The 12,361-nt window shown below is 35.9% G+C and overlaps 1 protein-coding gene across 1 annotated transcript; it reads right to left on the bottom strand.

Annotated features, from left to right (window-relative positions):
* Window positions 1–2,288: 2,288 nt before the first annotated feature.
* Window positions 2,289–12,361, bottom strand: LOC118826122. Its single transcript, XM_036597010.1, has 5 exons — window positions 12,287–12,361; window positions 11,758–12,105; window positions 10,927–11,277; window positions 2,905–3,108; window positions 2,289–2,671 (listed from the first exon to the last, which is right to left on the bottom strand). The coding sequence occupies exons 1-5, from the start codon at window positions 12,330–12,332 to the stop codon at window positions 2,289–2,291; spliced, it is 1,332 nt and encodes a 443-aa protein (XP_036452903.1). The 5' UTR covers window positions 12,333–12,361.

Genomic DNA, 12,361 nt, shown 5'->3' with positions numbered 1-12,361 from the left:
AAATTTCCAAACTCTGCTCCAAATGTTTTTAGTTATGAATGTGGCCAGCAAAGTAGGACCTTTATTGGATGTCTCTGCATGACCTCCTCCAGTAACTATATGGAAAAATAATTTGGAAAAATAATTTACCTCTTAAAAAGGGCAGTTCCTGTAAAGTTTAATCTGGAATCTGTTTTACTATTTGTTTATAATGCATCTGATAGTAAAATACATTATTCATAGCTTTGATAGAAATGTAGGAATACTGTTTGGAAACAGCAAACATATCATAATTTCATTTAGCAGTTCATTGAGCATAAAATCATAATAAGAAACTATTTGGAGCACGGCTTTGATGCAACAAGAACAACAACAATAATAATAATAATAATAATAATAATAATAATAATAATAATGACAATATTTTTGTAATAATAATTTCCCAATATGCTAACTTCAACAGCAATTGTGCATTACAGTATGCAGAAGTGTGCTCTCTGTAGAGGATGTGCACTTATTTTCACTTAGAAAATCATGTGGCTTAAAGGAACATGAAACATTTCCAATCATACTATGTTTATTCAAATTCATACATGAGTTAAACAAAGACATAAGGCAAAACTGAATGATAATTCCAGGACAAAGCCACACCTTTGGATGAAATAAACAAACATTTAGAAGTGTTAAGATAATAGTCCATTTTTGCATAAGTGTTCTTCAGCTGTTAGCACAGTAATTTATATGAGTATTTTTGTAATAATTACTTAGTCATAGAGACAATTTTAGGCTTAATATATATATATATATATATATATATATATATATATATATATATATATATATATATATATATTAACATGGATTACAGTAATGCAGTTCTTTAAAGAAATATATATATTTTTGAGGGGTGTTTTTTTATGTTATTTGAGTTTCAAGTTTAAGGAGTAACTGTACTATTTTAGAGTTGCTGAAGGGGATTCAGTCCTTTGGTTTGGAAGAGACTTCTGCATACACAGACAAATCCTTGCTTGTTGTTCTTCTGGCCTTTCTTGATGTTGAATGGTCTGGGATGAAACTCACAGCAGAATAATTCAGATCATCTGTGTACTGCAGAGCAGGAGTGCGAGCCTATAATAAGAGAATAATGTAAAGGAATAATCTAATTATTATTATTATTAGTAGTAGTAGTAGTAGTAGTAGTAGTATTTCATTTAAATTATAGTTAAACATGTACATATAATGTGCTATAGTGCACAATGTACAATAAAAACATTACAAGTGAATATTTACCTGATGTGGGTGGTCTGTCAAATTATTTGTGGCCCCTTGAAGAAAACAGAATCTTAATTTGTGCTGTTGTCGAGATATTTTAACATACATTTTTACATATATTTTTTTTCTGTTTTAGTCAAATGTAAACAAAATCCTAGCTATTTATTAAAGGTTCTTTGTTTATTTGCCATACTTAAAAAGATATCTGGTCATCATTTTGATCTTATTGATGTTATCAATAAGCACTGAATCATTTATTCCACAAAAATCAATAAATGTTCATAAATAACTAAAACTTTCTGCACTCTAAAAAATCTTCAGTTCAACCTGAAAATTTAAATGAATGAAAGTACGGTGAAAGAAACAAAGCAAAGTAATCCAATATTTTTCATTAATCCAAATCGAAATCAATTCCTATTAACTTCTGGCTTGGACTTCTGTGGAGTAGAGGAGCCTCATTCCCTGTTGTTAATAATAAACTGTGATGCATTGATTTACTTTAGTGCTTAGTTTATTATAGATCAGTAGTTCAGATACTTCATCTAACTTGATTATTTTGCGTTGCAATATTCCAGGCAATCAAAAAGCTCAAGTTGAACCACAAATGGCTTTCAGCAGGGCACTGCAAATAGGTTGAATTAGACTGCCAATAATCTGAAAATCGAAGTAGAAGATCTGAATACCCATATGCTCGCATAGCAAAATGTGCAAAGATGCTTCTTCATACTATATATTGCCTTGTTCTATTCAGTAGCTGCAGTAAAATAAACCCTTACCTTTAATCTTCTTTCTCCAGTTATTGTACAGATCAAAAACTAGTGCAACAATTACAGCCACAAAAAGGACATTTGTGCAAGCAAAGCCAAGAACTACAGGATCCCAATCATCTTCGCTTCCCGTTTCTGGAACAAAATACATGTAAATGAGAGACTGGTCATTGTTTTAGTGGTTGCAATGGTCTTATAGCATGGTTATTTGAAACACTGTGTTGATGCACTTTCAAAACCTCTCAGCAAATTATCACATTGTTCTTAATGTTATGTCAACATGATGATAAAGAATTCAAAATTACCCATTATTTTCAATGCAGTTCTATTTCCAAACAGTATCTCTCCACACATGAGCACAGCACAGTAGTAAGTTCCAGCATCAGAGAGGCTGAGGTTTCTCTTGGGGAGTTTGTAGACACAGCTCTGTGTAGAAGAACCAGTCTTGGTCATCTTCTTACACTGACCATTCCTGTTTCCATGAGTGTAAATGATTCCTGGATGAGATTCTCCTGATCCATGTCTGAACCAGTACACACTGTGTTCTCCTGAACAGCTCTCAGTGAGCACTGTACACTGCAGAGTCACAGAGTCTCCTGGATGAACCAACTCCAACATAGGCTGTTTTATGTTATTCAAATTTGTCTCTGTACCTTGTATAAATAATGTACATACATTAGGATATTTGGCTGCAAAAAAAGTATAAATATAGCATATAATAAGAAAAAAGGTCAGTTTCTACCTGTTGGCATCAGAAATGTCCAAGAAACAAACTGCAGTCTATTTAAGAACACTATTCCACAGTAGTACGCTCCAGTGTCCTCCTGAGTGACAGCAGTAATGTTTAGGTGAAAGGACCCTCTCTTTGGTGATGCATTAAATCTACCATTTTGAAACTCATCCTCAAATTTGGTATCACTTAGGTAATTATAGGAGAAAGCCACTGGTCTAGGACTTTGGCCAATGCTCTGCTTGTACCACACCATTGTGGTGACACTTTTCTGAGGCATGTGGCATTTGATTGTTACATTGTCCCCAAGTTTCACAGATTGAATAGTACCATTTGATGCATCTTGAAGTTGAACCATACCTAAAAACAACAAAGAAAAAACAAACATGTATAACAGGTACTATAGTAGTAAATGTGATGTAATTTGCCATATCAATAAAAATAGCTGCCACTCACCAGTTCTGAGAAGAAAAATAATTGCCCATATTATAATCATCTCTGCAGATGTGGAAACATTCGGGGTGCTCTTCAAGACTCTGTATACAATCGAATGATATTTAAGATGACGTGAAGCTGCACCTGATAGGCTGAAGACCTGCTGGCTGGTAGGTCAGTGGCCCAATGTAGTAGATATGCTGTCTGAGACATACACTGAAGTGATGCATTGAATTTACTTCAGATTAAAAGTAACACAATTAATGCCAAAAGTAAGTAAAGTGAAAGATACGTATTTTTATTCATGAGGAAATGATGTAGGTTAGGTTCAGCAAAAGTAGGCCATCAGTAGGACAGTTAAGTGGGACGATTAAGTTTCATGCTGTATTGCTTTTTGAATAGCACAAGCAAATGTACCTATCGTGAATAATTATCACACCCTTGCCTGCCATTCTGCATTTGGTTTTATTGGCCTGGCATTGTTGTGGAGCGAATGGTCACAATCTGAAATCTGAACATGCTAGGAAAAGTGGGACCCCTGTTAAAGTCACTAAGGTTTATGATTTATTATGATACACTTTTAAGTTCTAACATGTCATGACCATGACAACATGTCATATTTATCAATGTGTATCAACCAGGATGTTTCATAACAGGCCTGATTATGTGTATGTAAGTACCAACATTAGGCTATTAGTGGTAGCCTAGCTTATTGCTGCCTATAGAACTGAAAAATGTAATTCTTTTAACCCCTTAAAGGGCCAGGGCCTGCTAGCAGGCCCAAAGTAATATTACATACTTTTATAACATATGAATAGCTCAACTGGTTTGCATTGGAGTCCTTGTAGTTACTGAATAATAAGGCTTATTATTATTTTCTAATAGGCCTTATATTAAAAAGCTACTCTGTTGAATCATGTTCCAAAAAGGTAATTCCAATATTTGATCAGTTTTGGCAAAAAGAGACCCAACCAGTGCAGTCAAAGCACAGAGAACAGAGTGAGAAATGCTGTATGACTGTAGAAAGGAAAGTGGAAAGGCTGGGGTGGGGGGGGGCGTTGATTAAATGTTTTGTTGCTCTACATGAGATTTGAATATACTGTCAGTAGGCCATAGCAGTGTCCAATAAGATTAAAGCACTGTCTCACTTTGTCTTAAAAATAATAATAAATAAATAAATAAATAAAAATAATTCTATCTAATTTTTGTAAAGAGTTCACTTTACTTGAACTCTGCTACATTACATTGACATAATCATGCCATAAACATGTCATGGCAGATGTCATATCCTGTTATGAGTTGCCATGACAGATTCTGTGTAGTAATATAACTTAAGTTTTACAATGCATGTCATAAAGTTTCATGTTATGGTGGCTAACTAGAATATGCTTAGCAAAATTTAGTATGTGACATAAGCTGTTATTTCTGACATCAAATATAGCTTCTCTCATGACAATTGCCACTTATACTAACATCACATTGTTATATTACTGAACAAAATGTTATGACAGCTCCTGAGAGCATATAATACTTGCAACTCCTTCTGTGGTCAACTACAACCGTCGTTGTCTACAGCCAGTCCTAAGCCCGGACAAAAGAGGAGGGTTGACCAGTGCCGCCTGGTCGTAAAACCAAGGCAAGAACCTGTATGGAAGTCTTTCATCACTCACCAAAGAACTCTGAATCTTGGACCGTTCTGGAAGCAGATCTGTGAAAATTAGAAGTATTCTATACGCGCTGCCTTCGTCGGATCCTTGGTGTTTCACTGACGGACCAAATTCCTAACGAAACCATCCGTTGATGATGCTGCGAACAGGCCACCATCCTGACCAAAATCCGCAAATGGCATCTTCAGTGGTTTGGAAACATCTGACGTAAGACACCAACGATTTCCGCTTGCCTTATAGAGCACTTTTGAGACTGCGACCAAGCACCTGGAAGATACAACCAAAGAAGATATGGTTTGACAAATTATCAAGGATCTGGCACCATCAGGAATTTCATTGAAAGAGGCCCAGAAACGTGCAACCCATGACCAAACAGAATGGAAGAACATCTGCGATTTCATATGTAAAGGTGGCTTCCATGCAGCACCCTCAGTGGCATATGACCTTCGGTCAAAGCGGGCTTAATGGGATGAAAATGAAATGAATGAATATAATACTTGCCATGATATGCACATTGAATAGATATGTCTATGTTATTTAGCAGGGTCCAAGTAAAGTGTGTATGAATTATGATTTTGTTAGATCGAGTCATTCTGTAGGTCATCACAACATGTTTAAAGGAATAGCTTGACCAAACATGCTACAGTGGCTAACAGTCAGTAGAAGCCAGTAGCCACCAATCAGCATGAAGTTATTTGCATGATGAGAACTGCTGGCTGTTTATTTTCATTTGTTATTAGCAAAATTGGCTTTTTTAACTAAACGTTTCCTTTAAGTTAATTTCTTCTTATTGAGACTGGTTGCTTTGACTTTAACATATCAGTGTGACTTGTAGTTTGCTCAGTAGGCCAATATATCCAAGTCTGGACTTGGAACTTCACACTTAACAAAAGCAAGAACAAATGTCAGAGTGAAAGTAATGCTAGGCTCAGGCCTCCAGAGTGTGTGTTTTCATAAACATCCTTCATCCAGCATCTGACTCTACCTTCTTCACTAGCACTTAGTTGAAGGCCATGTAAATGTTGAAGGATCTGCAGCTTTTTCCTTTTTTTGCTGTTGTATTTTGTTTGATGTCAAAATTGTGCTCTGGAATTTCAGACACAGAAAAGCTTTTTTCACACCCAAATATATTAGCATCAAGCAAAGATCAGAAAAAGTAGTGGAAACACTATATACAGTGCTTCTATTGGGAAATGTTATTTTTAATATATTACTTATTGTATGAAAAGAAATTAAACTTTTACTGTCCATTCATGTGTTGTGTTGTGCTGCAGTGTTCAAGATGATAACCAATCACTAACAGTACTGCTGTTTAAGTGTGGAAAACTTTGGCCTTGTGTATGTGCGTGAGAAAGAGAGAGAGAAACAGAGAGAGGTAGAGAGAAAGGGGAGGGGGTCTGTGAAAGTGTACCGTGGCCATAGAACCTGACCAATGCAAGATAGCACAGAGCTAACCACAGCCCATCTTCGAGTTTCTTGCTTGCGCAAAGCGTGGGTGGGTGTCTGTGGTCGTATGGCTCAAGGGTCACAGAGGGGAAAATCACCTCTATATAGATAGCCCAAGTTTTTCCATAAATAAAAACACTCTACAGTTGTGGTTGCTTGAAGTCTTGACCACATTTTCTCACTAACAGTAAACATTTTATACTGCAGCATGATGTTTATGGGCCCACTAACATTCACCCTTAGAAAAGTTGTGCAAAAAAAGGCTATAAAAATTCTGCATAAAAGGGCTATAAACAAGTTGTTTTACTGTGTATCAGCTTGATTTTACAGTGAAAATCTAATTGACATATTCAGGCCTGGATCATTAAGTTATTGGCCACTGAGCACAAATGTTTGGTGGGCCCCTATGTGGCTACCTTTTTTGAGAGGTCAGGGAATTTTTTACAATATCACAGCAGGTGAAATCCGGGCTGTGCAGCACTATTAAGACAGTATGTTAACAGCGCTGTAGGCCGTGCCACAACTATACGTTTTTTTGTTTTTTGTTTTTTTTCCAGTCGAGAAAAACAATAGCAAGATTACGCCCACACTAAAGAGAGTACAGGTTAACATAAACCCAACAACGGAAGCAATATTTCCCTCCACTACTGACAAACAAAACACGTGCCCAAATGAAGACAGCAAAGTAAAATCGGACAGCTGAAAAGGACATAAAAACAGAAAAAAGCAGCAAACTTAAAATTCCAAACTGTCAAGTATTACAAGCTAAAGTATACTGCCATGATGGACGATGCAAATTTTTTCTTTAACTTGGGTGGCTTACTTTTTATATTTGGCTTTTACAGATCCGTCATGCACATTTTTTGCATCTGAAGCTTCAAATTCAAAGTATAATCAAAGGTACACTGGCTCACTGCTTAAAACCCGAAAGCTTGACCAAAGTAATGATTAATAAAATTTTGGATTTTCACAAAATTGCTCACAGGGGCCCCCTAGTGGCTTGGGCTTCTGGGCACATGCCCATAAAACCAATTGGATGATCCAGGCCTACATATATTTATTCCTATTTATCTACATTCATGCTTTACACTTGAATCTGAGGTGCTCTTACATGGTCATCTATGGTGTCTTGTCTCACTGTGAGACTGTGAGAGTGAGGTGGCACACTTAGTCATCCATCAACATGGGGAAGATCAGGAAATACACAAATGAAATCAGTAAAGTGCGTTCGTGGATCTGTGGTTTTGTGAGGTTGTTTTCTTCCAAAGCCTCTGCTAATCTTACATGGACTATACCTGGATTCATGGAAATAACAGATTTATATCAAAAATCATGTTTCTTTCACAGGGCTAAAACTAGAACATCACAGTCCCCTGACCCAAACTCTAGTGAAAACCTATGGGATGACCTAAGGAGGAGAAAAGGTCTTATTTTCTTTTTCATACTTTGTCTCACTTCATTAAGCATTATATATATACTGTTGTCTTGGCAAAGGAAGAATACACAGATAAATTAATTCATGCATGCAATGAGTTGTGACACTTGCATCACTGGAAGGTTAAAGGTAAAAGAGCAAGCTCAAAGACAAATTTTCACAGCTTAACCAAAGGAGTCAGTAATTTCAGAGGACACTATATGTAGCCACATATTTGAATGTGACACATTGTGCAGCACTAAGGTGGAGAGGCATTTTTCCATCGCTGTGCACTGCTGCTCTCTACTGCTGATGGAATGAATTACATTAACTTTGATGGGGCGACTACCAGATTTCCAACTCATTTCAGATATAAAATACAACACAGATCACACATTCATCAAAGACACATACGGAATAAAACTGGTGGGGGGGTATATTTTATATTTTAGTGCTGACAGAAGGAACCAGCACAATAGAGCACAATGACTAACCCGAAGAGCCACTTAGTAACCTGAGCAAGTGCAGTTCAGAAAGGTATACATTAAGTTCAAGTATGGAAATATCTACACTATGCTTGTTTTCAGCCTTGAACTTTTGGACAAGGCTGACACTACCTGTTTTATTTGGCAGATAAGTATTTCTAATAGGAGGCCATGAAAAGGAATAGAGTTACTTAGTAATGGTGAACCATAACTATTAGAGTTCAGGCCATTAATAATAAAATTGGAAAATAAAACAGAAATAAGAAAGAAAGAACACTTCTACAATAATGCTAATTTCTGCTAGCACCCGTGTAGGAAGTGCTGAGCTAATGCAGATTTAAATGAACATTTTAGATGCATTCCAGAAACCTAGACTGACTTTTTTCCCCGTTAAATTCTAATCAAAATGTGATTGGTTAATTCTTCCGTCAGTTGATAATTATCTTAGTGGTTCAGTTCCTGAAGCCGTAACCAATCGGAGAGCTCACCTAGTTGTACAACATAAAATGTGGCCTGTGCAAAAGTTATGGCACATTGTATATTTCATGTTTTTTTTCAATATGTTAAACTCAGCAAATAAACTTAAATTGTGCAATAAAATTAGCAGAAAAATGTCATATTTAAGTGTTTTCTCTGTAGAGGATGTTTACTTAGAAAATCTACCAAACATTTAGTGTGTATAGAGGTTTTTAAACCTTGACAAATTGCTTATTATTACAATACCTGCATTGTTATACAATACAACAAACATGATGATTATCTTAAATAAAAATGAATTAAAAATCAGATCTGTTTTAATGCAGTCTGCTCTCCATGTACAATGATCTGTAGGTCCTTATTTCTATGCTCATTGTCCATTTTATCAGCTCCACTTACCACATAGGAGCAATTTGTAGTTCCACAATTACACACTGAGTTTTTAAACACTGTCAATGACAATGAGTGTAAACAAGGAGGTGGTTTTAATATTATGTCTGATCTGTGTGTGTGTATAGCAGTGAGAAATAAAAGAATTCGTTTATATTCAGCAATTATTCTGCATTCAGGTGCTCACTGGAAGGTTGTATATACCAGATGGTTAACTAAGGAATACGACTTTACTCTGTTCAGGTGCTCATTCATAGATACACCCATCACACGGAAAAAAACATGGAGGTCTGGAGAATACTGCTTTTATTTGTTGTGTTTAAAATACACATACACATAGATCTAGAAGAAGTTTGTCAGTCATGTATTTTTTAACATTCACTGCAAGGTTAGCATTTTTTACTTGTGTAAAAGGTGAAAGGTTGCATTATATGTCTTGTAAACTTGTGTGTGATGGTAAAATTCTGATTTTACCAGTTGTATATAAAACTTTGTTGTCCATTTGAGCACAATTACAGGTGGGAAAACTGGTATTTTCCAGTTTCTGACTTGAATGCAGCATTAGAGTTTGACAGAGGCAATTACAAAATCAAAGATCACTGCAGGCAGGCAGATTTGATCCAATGTAAAAAAAAAAAAAACTTTAAAGAAACATGTTGAAAAACATTAAACTTTGTACACTCAACACAAAGCATACAGAATACACTAAAACCATAATAAAAGCTAAGTCATTTGGCCGTTTTTACATCTAACTGAAGAATAGACAACAACTGTCTCTTCAGGTTTCCTCTCTCTCCTGCCTTTGGCTTTCTTCCTGACTAAATTGAGAGCCGCATAGTTCGGTGTGTCTGAGTCTTCTTCATGCTCCTCCTAAATTTGAACATATACTAGTTAAAAGCTGTAAACATAAATATATGAACATAGTTTTGCATTTTTAATAAACTGTACCCATAGAATATGACAAAAGCACATTCTGTGCGTATATCATATTTCCACACTCTGGAAAATTGTATGATATTTGTATTTGAGGTTATGAGCACAAAGAAAATATATTAATTTTTTTCATTTGAAACAGACATTCTTTATTTTATTTTCTATTTTAAAGAAAAGAGAGCTGAAGAGACTGAATGCTGAGAAAGAGCAAAAGAGCAGTGTTCCTCACATACCTGCACATCAGCCCTTGGGATCGAGGGCTCATTATTTGGCTGGGATGATAATTCTGTAGATAGATAGATAGATAGATAGATAGATAGATAGATAGATAGATAGATAGATAGATAGATAGATAGATGAATACATCAATATTATAGTTGCAACAAAACGTGAAATATTCCTCCACAACTATTTTTACTTCCCAATAAATGTCATCAATAAATTGGAAAAACAATTAATAATTAAATAAATAAATCAGTTACCTCTGCACTTCTGGCAACATATACTCTTCGTTTTGTTAATGGGAATGACAAGAAATACCACTATTAAAACCAAGGAGAGGGCTAATGTTGCCGCCAGTGAGTAGATAAGGAGATGATTCTCCTCACAGCGCTCTGTGAGAAACAGAATGAAAGAGCTTTGAAGAAATCTAAAACTTTGAAGATATACCACAGTGGAATCACTCGTGTACGGTTTCAATGATATTTTCAATGTGAACAGCACCAAAAAAATTGAACATGAACAACTCAACAAGCACAGAAAATGTACTTTCTAAGTGGTTCTCACTTTATTTATTTCTAGTTTTCATTATTACAACATAATTTAATAAAACATGATCTATCAACATAGTTCCAAGATCTTTTTTATCCCATTAAAAGCATATTCATCACTGCCACAATGAAACACAGCTGAAATACAAGCCAAGTAATACCTTCGACTTTTAGATTTGAGCCATTCCCAAACAGTATCTGTCCACATGCAGCCACAGCACAGTAGTAAGTTCCAGCATCAGAGAGGCTGAGGTTTCTCTTGGGGAGTTTGTAGACACAGCTCTGTGTAGAACAATCAGTCTCAGAGCTTTTCTCACACTCATCACTCCTGTTTCCTTGAGTGTAAATGATTCCTGGATGAGATTCTCCTGATCCATGTCTGAACCAGTACACACTGTGTTTCCCATTAGATACACTGGTGTGGATTGTGCACTGAAAATTTACACTGTCTCCTTGTTGACCTTGGTATGACATGGGCTTCTGGAGAATAGTGTGGTGGCTATATTCAGCATCTTGACAAGAAATTGTATAAATAAATAGTATAAATATATGCAATTGTTGTGAGCAAGTAAAAACTATTTCTTAAAAACCAGTCTGTAGATTTGAACGCTTTAAACTTAATACTTAAATTTCGCTGCTTCAACACAAAGCAGTAACTCTTTAGTGAAAGGAAACATTCAGAAGGCTATATCGCACTTGCACGAGCTTTTGACAAACATGTCAGCTGTCATAACACTTGTAGATGTGAAATAATATCAAAATGTACAAAAGCACCCTTTACGACAACCAATGCTTGCTGCAATAATCCTTTCTAGAAGTTTATGTAGCTTTATGTGAGTTGTCACAAAAAGCTCACGTAGTCTTATAAATGCTGCCCTTGGTGATTTCCATAAGGCTGTGATTTTCTTATCAAAGTTTAATTCCCTCTCAGTGCTGTGGCATATTTCTGAGCACACAGATTGGACAAATTGTAAAATGAATGATGTCAATACCTGGTAAAATAAGCAGAGTTCCTTCTCCAAAACTCATAATGCCAGCATTAAACTGTGCACAGTGGTATACAGCAGTGTCAGATGGTATAGTATTCAAGATGCTTAGATTGGCTATTCCACTGTTTCTTGCCACTGTAAATCGAGGATTGTCTTTGAATTCACCATAGAATTCCACAAATCCATATTTGGGAACTGTTACTAGAAGCTGGGGTTTATTTCCAATAGACTGTTTGTACCAATAGAGTAGGGACACCTTTACTGGAACAGAACACTGAAGAGAAACAGAAGCTCCAAGTTCAGCAGAGATGATCTGGCGTAGGCTCTGAATTTCTGCCGCCTTTGTTACAACTAAAAAATAAAAGCACATAACACTATAAGGAAGTTTTAAATGCCTGAGCAGCAGAACATTTCTAAGGATTTTCAAATATGGCAACTTCTTTGTTTGCTTGTTTCTTCATTGTTGGTGTGGGTTTTTAAAGACTACCATACAAAAGCAAATTGCATAAGAGAAAGTCAACATTACACTTACAGATAAAGACTCCATAGAGGGAGATCAGGGAGATGTGCAGCCACATTGTGATGTTAGTCCTTCAGTGGCTTGAGC

Source organism: Colossoma macropomum, unplaced genomic scaffold (genome assembly GCF_904425465.1).
Source record: "Colossoma macropomum unplaced genomic scaffold, Colossoma_macropomum, whole genome shotgun sequence".
Lineage (NCBI taxonomy): Eukaryota > Metazoa > Chordata > Actinopteri > Characiformes > Serrasalmidae > Colossoma > Colossoma macropomum.
This window is presented reverse-complemented; position numbering and strand designations above follow the sequence as displayed.